The following is a 19,538-nucleotide window of genomic DNA, read 5'->3' on the forward strand; positions in this document are numbered from 1 at the left end:
TGTTTTTCCTCACTGCTTCATTGGCATTTTAACCTTTTAGAGGACCAGGGATACCACCTTATCCTCCAGTGTGTTCTCAGCTACCTCAGTGTTAAGCCCACGGTAAATACTCAGATAATTCTTGTCAGCTTGAGGGTGAGGCAACCAATAATCCTGTGTGTTGCATGGTTTGGTGCAGGGGAGGATAGATGGTGATGTTGCAAATCCCTTAATTCATTACCAAAGTGCCCCCACCCCCACCCCAAGCAGGATAGAAGGATGCCCAGAGGCAGAAAAGAACATCGAGTGAAACGTACATAACTGTCTGAATCACTGCGATCTTGGGAGAGTTAGAGCAACTGTCAAAGCCTTCCCACCACCCAAGTATCCATTTTTATTGGTTTTGATGGTGATTTAATGTTGTTAGGGATTCAGGTCTCATCTTTGCCTCTGAGATCATCTGAATAACATCGGTGACGGGGAAGGCAAGAGCAGAGAGGAGGTGTCCACGGGCAGCCCTTGATCCTGACCGTAGACATCTGGGAGGAGGTGGGGGTGCAGGAGAGCCTGGCCTCCCAGCTTGCCGGGCACAAGGCCGAGCAGGAGGAAGCTAGAGGCGTTGGAGAGGGCAGTGCTTTGCCTTCACCCAAGTGACCATGAGGGGTGCCGTGCAAGTCTCAATCATTCTCCTCCTAGTAACTGTGTCCGACTGTGCTGTGATCACTGGGGTAAGTTGTCTCACACTCTCTACGCCCTGGGTTTTGGGAAGATGTCAGGGTCTGCAGGGGAGGTGAGTGCAGGAACACACAGGCGGCTCTGTTGGCTCAACGCACCAAAACCAAGGGGAATGGGGAGTTAGCCATCAGACAGCACTTCGGAGAGGGATTGCCTGTGATTTACAGATTAGTTAGACCTCACTCTACTAAACAGAATCCGATTTTGAGAAACGGTGTGTAAATCAAACCCTGTTTTAAATGCATTAGGAAAGCGTTGAAAAATTTGAAGTTCAGTCCTTTAGTAAAATGAAGATTCCTGTTGTGTAATAAAGAATTCCTTTATAAAGTGGAATGGCATACCCAATTTATCTTTTGTGTAAATTTTGGCTTTTATACACAGTCTGGTTCATAAGTCAATGTCAACTTACATAGCGTGTTGACTTAATTAAAGGCAGGAAGGTTAATTAAAGGCAGTAAGCTTATTAGCTTCTGTTGCGTAAGCTTAATCTCTGCTTTCTCCACTCATAAGAAAGGATATCTTGAAACTCTTTTGCTCTGTGCCCCGTTAGTTCTGAGAGGAATATGGCGACATCAACATTTGGCTGAGTGTACCCAAAAGCACATGTCCAGAGAACAAGTAGAAATCCAGTCTCCTAGCAGAGGTTCAGTGAGGGGTATTGTACATTTTAGTGTTCAACGCAGGGATCATGGTTTTCTCTCAGATGTTTGGCTTTACCCCAAACCATCCTTAAATGGGAGCACACACTGTGTTATAGGGGCAGGACCATTCTTATTAAAACAGGAAGTGTCGTTTTACCTGAGAACTTTCCAGATGAAAGCAACTAGGAAAAAAAAAAAAACAGAGGAGAAATTAACTTTTATTTCAACCTCCTTCAACTTTTTACACAGAGAATGGAAACGTAGAGAAATGCTAAACAAGTCCTGGAATTAGATTAGTTGTATTGTTCACAGAATGGAAAAGAAAGGAAAACTTTCTTTTCTTTCTTTTTTCTTTTTGAAATGGGGGTATTGCTATGTCCCTAAATTCAGGGCTGTAGGGTCCCTCCTCCCAGAGTGGGGCAACAGTGCCCACAGTGTGGGAGAAGAGTCAAGTGGGGTCCACTTCCCCCTAACCTTGAGCTTTCAGGGGGCCGGTGGGGGCGAGATGTGTCCTTGCCGGGCTGCAGACTGGCACAGCCCGGCCACTGCAACCTGCACGTCCTCTGGGTGATGGGCAGACTTGGCACCCCCTCTTTCCCTCTCGGGGCTGAGCAAGCTGGCAGCTTCCTGCCACACCCCCCACGGGCAGCCAGAAGGTGCTCATGGACCTCTACTGGAGCAAAGGGAACCAAAGCCCAGCTTTGCATTCTCGCTCAGAAAAGCCACAGAGCTTCTCTGGGAGTGGTGGAAAGTTTGGATGCTTCTCCATCAGCCCCCGCTTGTGGCTGGAGCAGTTCAGAGTTCTGTTTTCTCCGGCCCTGGCTTTTGTTTAATGTGGGCTTGTAGGTCTTCTTTACAAACGGCACCTTCCAGAAACCAGACAGGGCCACTCAGCCCCTGTCTGGGAGCCCAACCCAGAGGGTCCATCCCTCTCTAGGGATCAGGGAGGTCAACAGACAAGCACTGGGGAGAGGCACCTGTTCCTGGGGTGCTGGCCCCTTGGATGAGGCCGGGCCTCTGAGGGCTGAGGGGGGGCCCACAGGCAGAGGGGAGGCTTCAACCATGGGTGCCGGGTCAGGGTTGGAGAATCCTGGCCCAAGATAACTCAGCACTGACCACCCAGGGATTTGGGCCACCAGGGCCTCTCCCCGTCACAGAATTCTAATTCAATTCCACCAGCATCCACTGGGCATCTCCTAGCCCTAGAAAAGCTGTGCCTTCTAGCCCCCAGACTCGTCAGAAAAGAACTGTCTCCCTCCTGAGCGGTCTCAGAGGAGCCTGGATGTCTCCTCAGACCCAGGCCGGATGCCCGCTGGGCCCTGAGCCCCCGCCCATGAGAGAAGCAGGGCGATAAGGCTCAGCCCGAGCGGCCCTGTTAGCCGAGGCCGGTGGGGACACTGTCAGCATCTCCTCCGATCCTAACTAGGGCTTTTTGGGTACACCTTTCCCTTCTGGTTTCTCCTGGGTGGCACTAACGGGCTGTCCCCTTTTCTCTCCCCCGGCAGGCCTGTGAGCGGGACGTCCAGTGTGGCGCAGGCACGTGCTGTGCCATCAGCCTGTGGCTGCGAGGGCTGCGGATGTGCACCCCACTGGGGCGGGAAGGCGAGGGGTGCCACCCTGGCAGCCACAAGGTACCTCGCAGACACTGTGCGGGGGTACAGTGTGGGCGAGCCGGGGGCTGGGCAGATGGGGAGGTCCCGGGCCTTGCTCTAGCCAGGGAGGCTCCAGAGGCTGGCTGCAGAGCGAGGACAGTGTGGGACAGTGGCACAGGGCAGCCCCACTCCCTGACTGCTGACCCAGCCCGACTGTCTGGGGAAACAGGCAGCCATGGAGGTGCTGCTGCCCCGCCACCCCCAGGCGCCTGCCTTACTTAGTGCCCTACGTAGAATATGTTGACATTTATTTGTACAGGGCCAGATGTTGTCCACCTGCAACCTTCTAGCACAGGCTGGAGAACCACTGATCTAACTTGATCCTCACAGCAACCCCAGGCAATGGTGAGGAAACCGAGGTAGCAAAGTCGTGTGACTTGCTCAAGACACACGGCCAAGGAGACAGAGCTGGGACTGGAACTGCAGTTTTCTGATGCCAACTCTAGTTCTAGCTCACTGATGTTGGGTGCTGCCCCCTGGCTTTTTGGGGGCAACCTGGTGGAGTGGTGCTACCAATTTTATAGGCTGTTAGACGGGGGACTGGCCACCCCCAGCCCCTCACTTGCTGCTGGTCTTGGGCAAATTAGCACATGTATACAATGAGGGAGCAGACTAACTACCCCTGAAGTCTCTTACGGATCTGACAAATTCAGATTTTGAAAAGGTCACAAATGCCCTTTGCTCTGTTGGATGCTCTCTTCTAGAACATTAAGACCTGCAAAATGGCCTCCCATAGGGGGTCAGGACTAGAGTGAGGCAATTGAGGTGCCCAGGGCACACACTTTGGGGAGGGACTGACTTTTGTGCCCTAGGCACGTAGCTCCTGCCCTGTTCCCGTCCCTGACTGCCAGCTCCCAGCCCAGAGGACGTAACAGGGTCCACAGGGCTTTGGCTTCTGTATAGTCAGTCACCCCCTCAACCCCCAGCTGCCGCTGCATCCCCTGACTATACAGGGGGAGGTGTGGGGGAGTGGGGCCTGGCCTCACCCTCAGACTTCCAGCCACTTGCAACCTGGGAACTTGTCTGCTCCTAAGCTCTCAGCCTCCTCTGGGCTCAGAGCATCCTCCAGCAGGCTTCCTGCCAATCTCGGCGGCCTCCCACCCCCACCCCGGCCTGGGGGGATGAGGAGGCCATGGGGTAGTGAAGGGGGCTGGACAGCTCAGCCGTCCTCCTAAGCTTGTGGCATGAGAGGTGGCTCAGCTGCAGACCCACATTCCCAGTGGGGACAGCAGTGATAATGAAAACTAGTGCTGAGTGCCTCCTGCATGCCACTCTGCATACTAAGTGCTTTTTGTAAATATATAATTTTAACATCTTTGCAACCATATGTGGTAGGTGCTATTATTAACTTATTTTACAGATAATAAAGCTGAGGCACAGAGAGGCTAAATAATTTGCTGATTGTCACATGTCTGGGAAGTGGCAGACCTGGGATTTGAACCCAGGCAGTCTGACACTGGACCTGTGCTCCTATTCAAACTCCCTTGAGGATAGCCCAGTGGTTCAGCACTCCTCTGAGCTGTGCGTCAGAGGGCAGAGACGGTGGCCACCCTGTTCCCAGCTGTGCCCTGGGACCTACCACGGTGCTGAGCATACAAGTATTCAGACAAAGTGTATGTGTGTGTGTGCAGGCACATGTGTGCTGGGTCTCCAGAGCCAGATTGCCTGTGTTCAAACCCTGGCTTTTCTGCACATTAGCTGTGTGATCTTGGCACTTGGCACATTGCTCAGCCCCTCTGTGCCTCCTTTCCTCATCCCCACTTGCTACTGTTGCTGTGCTCAGTGGAGCGGAGGGGGCAGGGTGTGCGGTGAGACACTGCAGGGCTGGGCTGACCAGAGGCTCCTGCCAGGGCTCCACCTCCCTCTGATGCTCTTCTCTCCCCAGATCCCCTTCCTCGGGAAGCGGCAGCACCACACCTGCCCCTGCCTGCCCAACCTGCTGTGCTCCAGGTTCCTGGACGGCAGGTACCGCTGCTCCATAAACTTGAAGAACATCAACTTTTAGGAGCTTTCCTGGCCTCAGGATACCCACCGGGCCTCTTCCTGAGCACAGCCAAGGGGGCTCTTCTGGATTTTTATTTCTACCTTGTGACCAGGCTTCCCCCAACTCCATACACTGGTCACTCTGATCCCTCCTGCCTAGTACGCACGTATGCACGCACCTCCCACTGTGACACGGCCCACCAGGCCAGCCTGAGGGCATCCCAGCCTGGGGCTGTGGCCCTGGGTGGTGGCCAGCCTGGTTCTCTTCTCTGCCCTGAGTGGTTGTAAATGGCAGAAAGGACGTCCGCCTCCTCTCCCTGGGTGACCTGCTCTTCTCCTGGCCCTGCCCCCCTCCCCGCACGCGCTTTCTCCCTGAATTAGACGTTCCTGAGCGCAGGCCCTTGTGCGCTTCGCTCCGAGTCAGAGGACCGACCTGAGGGTTGCTCATCTTCCTTTCATTGATTAATTCCTTCCTTTTAGACTACAGGCCCAAGGCGAGCTCTTCCCAGACGGTAGTGGACAGTCATCTCAAGGCAGCTGTGGGAGCCAGGGAGGTCACTCAGCCTCCTGAAGGCTCTGGTCTCAGCAAGCCTGTGGCCTGTGACCTGTGACCTTCGGCCAGCCCACCAGGCCAGAATTGCAATGCCTCTAAGGCCCCTCCTAACGCCTTGCCAGTGAAGCGCCCAGTGCCCACTGCCCCCGCATTAACATGCCATCTGACACTGGCATTTTAGAAAGCAGTTAGGGAGTTACCTCGAACAGCTCCTTTCCAAGGACCAGCCCCTGAGAGCAGGTCGTGACCTTGAGCTGGGCAGTGCTCCGCCAGGCTGCAGAGAGAGCAAGAAGAGACGGGAGGGAGCAGGGCGGGCTGAAGGGGGCATGGATTGCAGACCTGGACGGCAACCTTACGCCAACCTGCTGGCTTCAGAATAAAAACATGAACTGAATGAGCTGAGGTGTGTGGTGTGATGCTCCTGCTGTGGCTTTCAGACAGGGTCCCTGCCTGTGTGGGGACTCAGGGAGGAGGGCAAGGACCAGGCTGTGCCCGGATGGGGGAGGAATGAGACTCGTGTCCCCTCACCCCCACCAGGGCATTTTTGGGAGAAAGTGGATTTCAGGGCCTCTTTGAGAGGGGCAAGAGGTAGCTCCCCGGGCTCGGGGCAGGGAGAGCACTGCTCTGAGGAGGGAGGCAGCAAGGGGCTGGGAGCCGGCGTGAGGTGGGGACACTCTGGCTGAGATCGCTTAGCAGGGTCTGGTTGCAACTCTCATTTCTGAAACTTGGTCCCATTGGCTTTATGTCAAATATTTGACCCCACCAAGCCACCATGTGCCCGGGGGGAGGAAATCCCTATTAGTGATGGAGCTGGCAAGGTCCTGAGCCCTGCGCCTGGACCCAGGGCCTGGGAGCTTCCTGTAAAGGCAGGTTCCTGGTCCCCCTGCCTCTTCTCCTCCTTAGTTCTTAGTCTAGGAAACTGTGGAGGTGTAGCCCATCCCACTCTTTCCCAGAAGCCTCCAGGAGGACTGTGGCTGCTGAGGCCTGGGGGCTCGTTCTGCATTTGCCCCCCATTCCTGCCCAGGGCTCTCAGGACATCTTCACTCCAGGATCGCTTCAGGCCAGGCCAGGCGCCCCCCTGCAGGGATCTTTCTCTGCTTTTGTCTCCTTTCATGGACAGTGCAACCTGCTCTGCTGACCTGTGACCTTCCTGTAGTCTGTGAGTCTCTTTCTCTCCTCATTTCAGGCTCAGGTCCTGGTTATAAAGTTCCCTTCTGTGTCCAGGATTCCAATTTGACCGTCCTTGTCTTCTGGATCTCAAGGTACCACGCACTGCTGCCTGGTCTTGGCCTTTCATGAGGCCCTTTCCAAAGCAGGCCCCTCCCTGCTAGCAGAGCCGGCCTGGGGGCAGCAAAGGCAGGCGAAGGTGGCTGCAGGAGTTGGGGTGTCTCATGGTGCTCACGGACATGCCAGCCACTGCAATTTAATCTAATTGGATCCATTCTCATTTTTTTTTTAATTGAGACATTTAGTTTTTTTTTTCAGTATGCAAATACTGATGTGCAGTTTGAAATTTTATGTTTTACTAACTGGAAAGATTAAGAGTCAATAACTAATGTATTGTCATTTTTGTTTTTGTCACCTTTGCAATCAATCTCTTAGATATATTTTTTTGTTGTACTTGTGTCCTGCACCCTAGTCTCACATTCTTCTCCACTGGCTGGGGAATCTCTTGTTCTTTCATCAGAGAGGTAACATCGTGCCTTTTCAGTCTGAGACCATTCTCCTTTTCTTATAGCAGAATTTTGAGGAAGGTGAAGTTGGTCTTTGCCTCAGCTTGTGCTGCTGTTGCTGAAGACAGGAGGGCAGGGGGAGGCTGGAGGGGCTAAGAAAAACATATTCGTGAGTATTCTTTATATTCAGGAATATGTTCTTCATAAATATCAAAATAATCTACTTGCGAGAATAATTTACCTATAAGAAAAATGAATTCTAGGAGAAGTAAACTAAAATCCAGTGAAATGGACATACCTTCAAGATGGGGGACCCTCAGTGACAGCCTTTACTGCCTCTGGCCCCAAACCTTTCATCCCCAGCTAGTGGTGTCTGGCACCATCTAGTGGCAACACGGGATAGCGCGGACAAGCTGAGCCTCAGAAAGAGGCCACCCCCCAAGGCAGATGGGGACCTTTCCTCCAATATCCCCCCCGTGTTAGACACGGCCAAAGGTGCAGCAGGACAACGCTTCCACTTGTGGAAAGAGGTCTGCCACCCCAAGGAGCACAGAAAAAATGCTTGATTGCCACCTGGGGCCTTGTCCCATCCTAGATACTTCTTCTTAGGAGCATCTGTCGTCCTCCTGCCGGGATTTTAGGACAGGCTGAGGACATGTCCTCTCACAGCTTCTCCAGGGTTAAGAGCATGGAGGTGCATGGGGGTCAGAATGTCACCACTCAGTGCCCCCACCTGCATGTGCGTATCCCCGGGACACGGCATGAACAGGAAGAGCTGCCTCTCTGAGGTTTTTCATCATCCAACCCACCTCCTCGAACCGCATTTTCTGCCATCCATCGTGGTTAATGCTTCCTCCACATCTCCGGTATCCCACGGGGTGGGCCAGCCCCTGGAACCCTCCTCGCGGAGGAGGAAGGGCCAGACACAGACTGCGTGGAGGGCAGAGGCCAGAGAAGAGGATCTTCCCGGGAGGTCCCCCAAGGGCCCAACATGCTCAAAAAAGATTAAATGAAAGTCTGTGGCTAAACCCAACTCCACCTGAACATGTCACAGGGAACATGGGACAGTGTTGTCTCTGGAATCCCACTTGGCTGGTGACTGAGCAGGCACAACATGAGTACATCTTGATGTATTGAATGCTGCCTCTTCTATCCAGTCACCCCTTCTGAGGGGTCTTGGCCACCAGGCTCCAGGGGGCCGTGACTGCAGGTGAGACCCTGGGAGGAGCAGGAAGCCTCCCAAAGCCAAAGACAGAAGGTCACCTTAGCAGAGGCTCCTGGGCTGGGGGTCGTGCCCCAGAGCTGAGTTTGCACGGCATATGACACACTGTTTTTACTCAGACTGTGCTTCTCTAGGGTGGCTTTGGTTGGGAGGGGACTGAGGTGGGGCCAAGGCCCTTGAGCCCCAAATGGCAACCTTTGACATTTGTCTCAGTCTGGTTCTGCTGCTATAACAAAATACCTTCGACTGAGTAATTTATAAAGAAAGAAAGTTATTTCTCACAGTTCTGGGGGCTGGGAGTCCAAGATCAAGGTGCCAGCAGATTCAGTGTTTGGTGACAGCTGCTTTTGCATCCTCACGTGGGGGAAGGCAGAAAGGCAGGAGGGGTGAACTGGCTCCAAAAGGGCTCTAAGCCCATTCACAAGGGCAGATACCACTCTGACCTAATCACCTCCCAAAGGCCACGCCTCTCAACATGACTGCATTGGCGATTAAGTTTCAGTAGGAATTTGGGGGCCATTCAGACCATAGCAGCATTCCTGCTCCTTCATACCCTTGACAGTGACAATCTTTGGGTGCCAGAAATCACTACTTGAAAATTTTTCCCTGTATCAGCCCTCAGATTAGCCCAAGAGTCAACCTGGAGGATTTGCTGGAGTGTGCCCCCAAACCAGATCCTATCAGAGGGGACGGGAAGCTCAAGGTGGCCTGGGGGCACACTGTCTGGGTATCTTCAGGGATGTCCTTTCTGTTTTGCTTTTCAGAGATGGGATCTCACTATGTTACCCAGGCTGGACTTGAACTCCTGGGCTCAAGGGGTCTTCCTGGCTTAGATTCCCAAGTAGCTAGGACTACAGGTGTGCACCACTGAACCCAGCTCTACAATGCTCTTTCTGAATGGGAGCTGGAAAGGAAAACAAAGAGCCATCTTTAAACAAATAGCTCCTCTTCATCAAATGACAAGTGGATAAATAAAATGTGCCATATTTTTCAGCTGTAAAAAGGAATGAAGTATCAATACATACCACAAAATGGATGAACCTTGAGAACATCATGTTAAGTGAAAGAAGCCAGCCATGAATGGTGACATCTTGTATGAGTCCATTTATGTAAAATGTCCCAAAGAGGTAAATCTATAGAGACAGAAAGTAGATTAGTTTTTGCCAAGGGTTGGGTGTGGAGTGTAGGTAGGGATATGCAGAATGACTATTAATGGATACAGGGTTTCTTTTTCAGGGTGACAAGAGTGTTCTAAAATTAGATTGTAGGCTGGGTGCAGTGGCTCATGCCTATAATCCCAGCACTTAGGGAAGCTGAGGCAGTAGGATTGTTTGAGGCCAGGAGTTCGAGACCAGCCTGGGTGACATAGCGAGACCCCTGTCTCTACAAAAAATAAGAAAAAAATTAGCCAGGCACAGTGGTGTGCGCCTGTAGTCCCAGTTGCTCAGGAGGTTGAGGTGGGAGGATCGCTTGAGCCCAGAAGTTCAAGACTGCAGTGAGCTATGATCATGCCACTGCACTCCAGTCTGGGCACAGAGCGAGACCCCATCTCTAACAAATAAATAAATAAAGTTAAATAAAATTTGATTGTAGCAATGGTCACACAACTCTGTGACTATTGTAAAACTTATTTGAATTGTATATTTTAAATGAGTGAATGGTATGGTTTGTAAATTATATCATGATAAAGCTGTTTAAAAATATTAAAATCTAAAAAGTAAAAAAAAAGAAAAAGAAATAGCTCTACAGCTGTAGTTTACAGAATTGGAAAGGATGAGGCCAGGAAGGGGCCAGGGCTCGGCTTCTGAGGTTCGGTGCTCACAGCGACCCAGGAGACCCTCAGGGTCTGGGGCTCTCCAGGACCGAGAAGGGTGGGCGCTCCCGGCGACATCACAACTTGATAGACCTTCAAATGGGTATTTTTCAAATGTTCATTTAACACCTATTTTGTGGGTGTGAAGAGAATGATTTCATATTAACCCAAACTGCATACCCCTTTGCTTATACACCAAATAAGGCATTTGTAATACGTGGTTTTCTACCCCAGACACCCTCTTGAACACCATACTAAACTGTCTTCAACTTAGATGATTAGAGAAACCCCTTCTGGGCAGTACAAAAGCGCTGCACTGCACACTCTGCAGTTCAGGGGTTCAGTTTATTGGGGCTGCATCTTAAGATGAATGCGAGGAGTGTTTTCATCTTTTCCACTGGGGGGCACTGCCCACCTTGGTGGGAGCAGAGACGTTCCTATGTAGCGGCTGAATTAACTGGCACGGGCCCCGACTGGCTCTGAGTCTTCTATTTATTCCAGGGGTGTTTTGTGCCCCTTTCAGAACTGCATCCTGCACAGCTGGGCCTCAGTGGGAATAAGGTTGAGATAAGGAACTCCATGTCTTGTTCCAGCCCTGGGTGGGCCATGCCTGGCCGCAGAAGCGCAAAGCCACAGGATCACTGAGGTGAATGACTTTTAAGTGGGCAAAAGGATCGGCTTCCCCCGGGAGTTTCCACTCCACATTTGTGAAGCAGGGCTCAGCTGGGCCCTGCACACAGCCACGAGTCTGAGGCCACCCCCTGAGCCCTCCCACTCTGCTCCTCCCTGTCCCACCTCTCCCCTTGCCTGAGAGGACAGTGCTTGGGTCTCAGGAAGAACACCTGGCCCAGGTCACAGGAGGATGTGATTTGTGGACCTCCTGCCCGGAAGATTCTTTCTTGTCTCAGCCCCGTGCCTACGCCAAAGTCTCTGCTACCCGTGGGTCACAGAGATGTTAATGTCTGTGCAATTTGGAAGACATATAACTGAAGTATTAGTGCCACTTGGAGGGAAAACACGAGTGTGGTTCTTAAAAGGAATCAGGGCTCCTGGAGCACCTCACGGGGTGTGGGGCAGGAGACGACCCCAGGCCTGGCCAGGACAGAGGGGCCATCATTTGGGGGCTGAAGATTCGTGAGGATGATTCACCGGGTCTAAACAGAGAGAAACACTGATGGGTAGGCAGCCGTGGGCACACTTCTGACAGAGACGAGTCACGGAGGAGCCTGTGAAAGTCTGTCTCAAAGCTAAACCCCAAGGATCAGGTAAACAAATATGTCAAATGGTAGCTTGACATTTTCGGGTCATTTTGTATTTTGCTCCATTGGCATTTCTCATCCCATTAGTGGTGGTGTTACCTTGTTTGTTTCCTGACAGGCAGCGCAGTGGTCAACAGCACAGGCTGTTTGAACACTGGCTTGACTACTTACTAGCAAAGGGCTTGGGGCGAGTTACTAAACGGCTCTGTACCTCAGTTTCCCCACCTGTAAAATGGCAGTAATAATAGCACCTGCCTCTTAGAGTTGATGTGAGGATTAAAGGCTAATGCAGGCAAAGTGCTTAGGGCAGGGCCTGGCATGGGAAGCACTGCGGGAACCTTTTACATTTTTTTGCTTATTTAGAGACGCCTTGGACAGTCAGGACTGCGCTCCCTCGGCCCGGAGCCTGCGCCTCTGGCTACCCGCTCCTCAAGCCAGCGTTATCTGGGGGCATCTCCTCGGTGAGGTAAACTAAGAAAACTTCCAGGAAGAAACGAAAAACCTTTTCTTGGATGTGCTTCAATTCCCCAGAATCCTAACATAGTAGGAAGAAATCACAGTTTGTTCAGATCATGTTTTGTTGTTATTATTGTGAAGTTTAGAAGCACAGGTTTATGTAGGCAGAGCTCGATAACGGCTCTATTTGGGAACACAGAGAGGCAAATCTCATCGATGTGCTTCTTGATACCTTGCTTAAACATATGAGTCACTGTTGCAAAGGAAAATGGAATGTTTGCTCAATACGGGCTATGATCTTAATACTGTGCTATTCAATTTTTTTTTTCCTAGAAAAAGCAGAAAGAGAGTGGGCTCTGAAATCTGTCCTGGTTCTTCTCAGATTGCATCCGAATGAAACCTACCAAAGCGCGTATGTTCCCTGAGACAAGCCTCGCTGTCGCGTGGCTGCCCCCAGGAGAGGGCAGGGCTGGGAGGTGTTACTCACCCCACAGGCCGCCAGCTCCCCGGCGCCAGTGTGCGTAGTAGAGGCACCAGAGGAAGGCATCCAATGCTTACTGCCAGGGTCTCCGCTTCACGGGGGCCTTTAACAAGCCCCCTCCAGCTGTGACTCTGATGCAGGTGTCCCCTGTACCTCCCAACCCCAGGGAAACACTGCCCTGCCCTGTCAACCTTTGGTGGAAATCAATTAAATAAATGATGAGAATTCTACTTGTCTTTGCACGGGGCAGAGAGGCTAGCTTCTGTTGGAAAAAGCTCCAGGTAAGCTAGAGCGTGCTCTTGTTGTTAAAACAAGGACCAGCAAGCCAGGGAGGAGGGAGGAAGAAGTGGGGGTGTGTGCGTCTGGGTCTGTGCCCACCCAAAATTAGGTTTCAAAGGGGGAATTACTGCTCCTGTGCAAACCTCAGTCACCAAAGTGCAAAGGGGGAAAGGAATACAAAGAGAGGGGCGGGAGTTTCAGCTCACTCGCAGGCCAACAGCGGGCCCTCACCTGGGCGCCCTGCAGGTGAGGGGAGCCCTGCAGGTGAGGAGGCCCAAGCCAGGAGGCAAACACGTGTCCTACATATACTCCCCAGCTCCCATCTGGGGCCCAGCTGGGAAAGGGAGAACCAGGGACCTGAACTGTCAAATGGGACACTTGATGTTTTTGGGGGTGTCGGGGAGCCAGGCAATAGAAAATGGGGCCCAGGCCCCTCTCCTGGGGGCTGCCCCACCTCAGGGGGCTGCTGGGGGTGGTATCTCAGTAGCAGTCGATGGAGCCACGGGCAGAGGTGAGGGGAAGGAAAGCAAACATTTGAGAGCCCGGCTGTCAGGCCGGCCACACGTGGTCTCATTAGTCTTTAAGAAGGGACCTTGAGAAGAGGCCCCGGTGCGGGCCCAGGGAGGCAGGGCCAGAGAAGGAGCCTGCACGCGTTCTCAGGGGCACCAAGCACTTGAGAGCACTTGGTCCCAGCAGTGGAGCCGAGCCCAGTGGACAAAGCTGGGGGAGAAGGTTCTTAGCTCCCACTGCAGTCTTGGTTGGATGAGACAGGGCGCCGGGCCCCCGCCGGGGAGGGCAGCTGTGGGATGACTGGTGGGTGGTGCTCTATCAGTGATCTGGTCTCGGGAAATTCATTTTCTTCCTCTTCTTGGGGCCTGAGGGCGCCTCCAATGGTGGAGATGCTGCCTGAGGCCACCATGCCCGTGGACAGCCTGCACCCTCCCGGGAGCCCCGGACCACGAGGGACCCTGGAGTGGGACAGCCCCCAGGAGAGGGGGCTTCTGTTGCCTGATTTTAAAGCAGGTGGACCAGGAGGGGCTTCATGGGTTGCCCCAGAGGTGGCCTATGCCTGTGGGAAGCTGGGGACATCAGAGGTGGGGCTGTACGCTGCCCTTGAGCATCCTTAACTTCTTTCTCAGACCCTGCCCTCTTCATCTCCCGCCTCCTCCCCTTCCAGGAGGTGCCGTCACTCCCTCCTCTGTCCTCTCCCTGCTCTTCGTGCTGCTGGTGGTCTGAGTCCCTCCTGGTGGCCCTGGGACCAAAAGTCTCATCTCAGCTCCCTGAGGAGACAGAGTCTATTTCCACGTCTGGCAACAGGGAACAGCAACCCTGCCTGCCCACGGGCTGCCAAGAGGTGTACCTGCAGCAGTGCTCCCCGACTTCACTGCAGATTTGCACCGCCTGGTGGTGCTTGTCCAGCACCCAGAGTCCTGTGCCCCAACCCAGGGCCACTGGGTCCGAATTTCTGGAGAAGGAGTCTGGCCAGCTGGAGTTTCGGCAGGTTGAGAAACGCTGGGAAGGGATTAAGCAAGGAGACCCAAGCGACTTACTCTTGTCGGTTTGAATCCTGCCTCTGCCCATCACTGGCTAGCCATCTGATCTTGGGGAATTAGCTTCTCTAACCTTAATTTCCTCACTGGTAAAATGACGTTCCTGCTCAAACTGACCTCATGTGGCTGTTTGAGGACTGCGGAGATGGGGCAGGCCGGGCTGGCACTTAGCAAATGCACAGTGGTGGGAACTGTTATTACTAGACGCTCTCGTGCAGTGAAAGTGCTCTGCAGGCTGATGGACGAACTTTTTCTTCTGTTTATGTAAAGTGGGTTCTGCGCCCCCTTCAATAAAATACGGTGTCTGCACCAACCACTCCCCAAAGGGCAAGTATAGAAACTAGACCATGAACTTAGGGTGGAATGAAACAGCCTGTGCTCAGCCCCACCTCTGACTGGTCATGAAACCGGCCCAGTAGAAGTGAGCTGACCACCCCTAGCCCTGCACGCTGGCCCCTGCCCCATGGAGAGAAAGCAGGGTGGCCCCCTGTCCCCCAGCATTGATGCCTTCTTGTTTTTAATGTTTTAACCTCCACTCAAATAGACCCTCCCAGGATGTCACTGTAGGCTGCAGCCCCCTCCATTCTGTAAACCACCCCATGAAGTCAGTCTGTTCAGTTCAAGGTGAAGATTTTAACTCAGGCTATTTATAATTTCTGCAAGGGAGCGGGTGTTAGTTTCAAAGCAGTCATGCCAGATGTCAACTTGGAAGTTGAGAAGGAGACAGGCGCTATTATAAATTAATGTTGCCAGTGATTAATATTTGATATTTTTAACACACATTCATCTCAGAGGAAAAAAAAATCCTCTTTAATTAATGTGGCTAGATGTTGCGCAGTTCCATTGACGTGGGATTACCAAAACTCTTTCGGTGTAGCTTCGGGCAAAAATCTGACAGAAGGCAATAAGTGAACCTTGAAGGTGGATTCTCTGGGGTTTGATGACCCAGCCAGGGTCTGCAAGCCTGTCTCCTTCGGCTGAGACTGTCAGAGTTGGGGTCCTGCACTCTCTTCCTCCTCCCACTCTTCCTGGTCCGGTTCTGGGCTGGGCAGGGCTGGAGAAACCATCACGGCCTGGGAGTCGGGAGACTTTTCTTTAGGCCTGGCTTTGCCAGTAAGTGAAGTGGCGCACACAGGAGTCTGTTACTTAGGGGCTGAGGGATGTCGCCTAACACACCTGTCATAACAGAAATGGTTGCTCTTATTTAAAAGCTGCTGTATTTCCCCCTAAATACACATTTCCTGTATCTCTTGGAAAATGGCAAGTCCTGGCATCCCTCGGTCTGGGCTCCCGCAGCAGCACTAGCTGGTGGTGATTGTCTCTCTTTAGACGTGCCTGAGCCCACCCTTCATACGGTCTCCACCACGCCCTCCTCAGTGTGGCCGTATGGCGGCCAGTGTTAGCATTTGAGCTGCAGATAATTTGGTTTGCATGGTGTTGGCCTGCCTTGTCCTTCAAAAAAATTTGGAAGGGAATTAAATTAACTCACTATTTCTATTTTTCAATATTTATTAAAAATTAGAATTTAAAACAGTCTCCAGTATCATTTAGGCTCCTATAATGTTACATGTTCACTCCACAGTTTGGTGGAAACAGATCATTTGTGGAATCTCTGGTGGATGATTTCGCCACCCTGACCACCGCCTCTCCTATGTCACCTGCCTGCATTGGAGGCATCGGAGCTTTCTCCTTCGCTCAGTGTTGCTGAGCCTCGTTGTCTCTGTTAAATGAGGCCCGAGCAGGCTGCAGTAGAAAGATCACAGGTTTGGGAGCCCAGCTGGTTCTGGATTGAAATCTTGGCACCACAGCCTCCTGATCTTGGAGCTCAGTAACGACTTAAACTCCTTAAGCTTCATTTTTCACATTTGTAAAATACGAATAACAGCAGCTACGCTGCGTGCTTTTGATGATTATTAGATGAGAGGAGAATAGTAAGAGCTTGCATTGTTGAGTGCCTGCTGTTTGCCAGGCACCTTACATGGCCTTACTAATTGTCACAGAAACCCTGCAAGGTGGAAGATGTTTACAGGTGAGGATGATGAGGCTGGGAGGGAGGACTGTCACAAAGCTGAGGGCGAAGCTGGGGCACCGGGTGCACAGTGGGCACTCAGGGACCGAGGGCTATGAAGCAGGCATTGCCAAGGTCACCTCTACTTCTGAAAACCCCATGACCCAGACCTTGTGCCCTTCCCTTTTCACAATGACACGGGTCCCCGGGATCCATGCTGGGGAGGGGCTGGTTTTCTAGATGCTCAAAGAGATGATATGATGCCCGAAGTTGTCCCTCTTTTATATTCTGAATTTTAAAAAGATGTATATTCCATTCACTTTATTACAGTTTATGATATTTGGTTCACAAGAGTATATTTCTTGTTACTTACAAGTAGACTTTATTTTTATTTATTTATTTTTTTTGAGACAGAGTCTTGCTTTGTTGCCCAGGCTAGAATGAGTGCCATGGCATCAGCCTAGCTCACAGCAACCTCAGACTCCTCGGCTTAAGTGATCCTACTGCCTCAGCCTCCCGAGTAGCTGGGACTACAGGCATGTGCCACTATGCCCAGCTAATTTTTTCTATATAGATTTTTAGTTGGTCATATAATTTCTTTCTATTTTTAGTAGAGACGGGGTCTCGCTCTTGCTCAGGCTGGTCTCGAACTCCTGACCTCGAGCGATCCACCTGCCTCGGCCTCCCAGAGTGCTAGGATTACAGGCGTGAGCCACTGCGCCTGGCCCTAATTTTTTATTGTGTTTTATACATTACACAAAAATTACCATATTAACCATTTTTAAGGATACAGTTTACAAGACATTGAGTATATTCACATTGTTGTGCAAATATCAATACCATCCATCTCTAGAACTTTTTCATCTTCCCAAACTGAAACTCTGTAGCTATTAAACAATAAGTCCCCATCGTCCCCTTTCCCCAGCTCCTGGCAACCACCATTCAACTTCCTGTCTCTATGACTCTGACTACTCCAGGTACCGCATATTAATGGAATAACACAGTATTTGTCTTTTTGTGACTGGCTTATTTCACTTAGCATAGTATCTTCAAGGTTCATCCATTTTGTAGCTTGTGTGAGAATTCCCATCCTTTTTAAGGCAGAATAATATTCCATTGTGTATATATACACCATGTTTTGTTTATCCATTCCTCTGTGGATGAACACTTTCTTCCACCTTTTGACTATTGTGAATAATGCTACTGTGAACACAGGCATACAAATATCTCTTCAAGGGCCTGCTTTCAATTCTTCTGTGTATATGCCCAGAAGTGGGGTTGCTGAATCATTTGATAGTTCTAGTTTTAATTTTTTGAGGAACCGTCATACTGTTTTCCATAGTGGCAGGACCGTTTTACATTCCCGCCAGCAACATGCAATGGTTCCAATTTCTCTACATCCTTGCCAGCACTCATCCTCCCTCCCTCCTTTCTTCCTTTCCCCTTTCCTCCCTCCCTTCCTTCCTTCCTTCTATAGCAGCATCCTAACGTGTGTGAGGAGAAATCTCACTGTGGCTTTGATTTGCATTTCCTTAATAAGTAGTGATGTTGAGCACATTTTCATATGTTTTTGGCTATTTGCGTATCTTCTTCGGAGAAATCACTTCTGTTCAAGTCACTTGCCCATTTTAAAATCAGGGTATTTGTGTTTTTTTTGTTATTGAGATGTTGAAGTTCTTTACATATTCTGGATATTAGCCCTTATCAGATATACGATTTGCAAATATTTTCTCCCATTCCGCAGGCTGCCTTTTCTCTCTGTTGATGTGTCCTTTGATGCACAAGAGTTTTAAGTTTTGATGTAGTTCCATTATTTTTTTCTTTTTGCCTGTGCTTTTGGTATCATATTCCAAGAAATCATTGCCAAATCCAGTATATTGAAGTTTTTTATTTTCATTTCTTTATTTTATATATTTTTTAAAAATATGGAACGCTTCATGAATCTGTGTGTCACCCTTGCTCAGGGGCCATGCTAATCTTCTCTGTATTGTTCCAATTTTAGTATATGTGCTGCCGAAGTGAGCACTAATGGAGGTTTTAAATGTTCAATTTTTGATGAAGTCCTCCTCCCCAACTATTAAGTGATTCCTTACAACTGTATTTATAAAGCACATCATTCATGATCTCAGGATGAGTGACACAGTGATAACGCTCCATTGTCCCACAGTGGCCTCTTGTTCTGCACGTCCACCTTCATCACCCTGCTTTAGGGCTGCTTGTCCAGTCACCACGTGTGCCATGCAGTGGTGGGGCCATGTGGTGGAGGGGCCACAGCTAGGAGGGGCCTGTTTTCTACCAGAGAAACTTACCATTCTGTCCCTCCTCTCTCCAACCCCACTTTCTTCTTTTCATGCCCCTACCTGAAAAATAGCCGGACACGAGCCTTAGGCCCTACTGCTAGCCCCACTTCCCTGCAGCCCCGCGGATCTGCTCGCCTGTTTCCCCAGAGCGGGGCCCCGGGCTGAGTAAACACCTCTGCCTCATATAGTTTCCATCCTCTTCCTTCTGCATGTGTGGCATGGCACATGTCAAATTTATAAATACAGTTTTGGAGAGGTCTTTGGATTATCTCAATCTTTAAAAGCTTTTTATTTAGACATCATTTCAAACTTACAGAAACAGTACAAAGAATTCCCACGTATATTAACCCAAACGTTGACACCTCACCACATTTGCCGTATCCTTTCTCCCCCCCCTTCCTTTCTCTCTCTGTATACATATACATATAACTTTAATTTTTTCCTGATCTTTTAGAAAGTGAGTTGCAGACACAATACTCCTACTTCAGTATTTCCCAAGAATCAAGGACATTTTCTTGTAAATACTAAAATCAGAATCAGTACAGATATCAAAGTCGGGGAATTAACATCAATACAATGCAATTATCTAATCTAAAGACCCTCTTTTGCCAATTGCCCTAAATTGTTTTGGATTCTCTCATGACATGTGGACAAGAGTGGGAGAGAAGTGCAGCCAGCGGCCGAGGAGGCCCAGGATGCTGGGCACCCTGCCCTTCCTCTCTGCGGTGGTGTCTGGGAGGGCCTGCACCGCACCCCACCCTGGGTGGAGAGACCAAAGCCTGCCAGGCGCACCCAGCTGCTTCCTGGGAGGAGAGGAGCTTGTGCCCTGCTTTCCACTCGGCACCTCCTCTGCCTCCAGGCATCTGTCCCCTGTCTCTGAGGTGCCTGTGGGGAGGTACCTGTAGTGACAAAGTTCCAAGTGTCACCCCCAGCTGCGTGTTGTCACAGTCCGGA

The 19,538-nt window shown here is 50.9% G+C and overlaps 1 protein-coding gene and 1 non-coding gene across 2 annotated transcripts; one reads left to right on the top strand and one right to left on the bottom strand.

The window, feature by feature from the left end:
- Positions 1–527: 527 nt before the first annotated feature.
- On the top strand, positions 528–5,882 carry PROK1 (prokineticin 1). Its single transcript, XM_045546760.1, has 3 exons — positions 528–707; positions 2,861–2,986; positions 4,893–5,882. Exons 1-3 carry the CDS (start codon positions 636–638, stop codon positions 5,010–5,012), a joined length of 318 nt encoding a protein of 105 aa, XP_045402716.1. The 5' UTR covers positions 528–635; the 3' UTR covers positions 5,013–5,882.
- Positions 5,883–18,203: 12,321 nt separating this feature from the next.
- On the bottom strand, positions 18,204–18,310 carry LOC123636132. The gene has a single exon (XR_006734343.1). It is a non-coding gene; the product is annotated as a U6 spliceosomal RNA (small nuclear RNA).
- Positions 18,311–19,538: the final 1,228 nt, after the last annotated feature.

This window comes from Lemur catta, chromosome 3 (assembly GCF_020740605.2).
Source record: "Lemur catta isolate mLemCat1 chromosome 3, mLemCat1.pri, whole genome shotgun sequence".
Taxonomy (NCBI): domain Eukaryota; kingdom Metazoa; phylum Chordata; class Mammalia; order Primates; family Lemuridae; genus Lemur; species Lemur catta.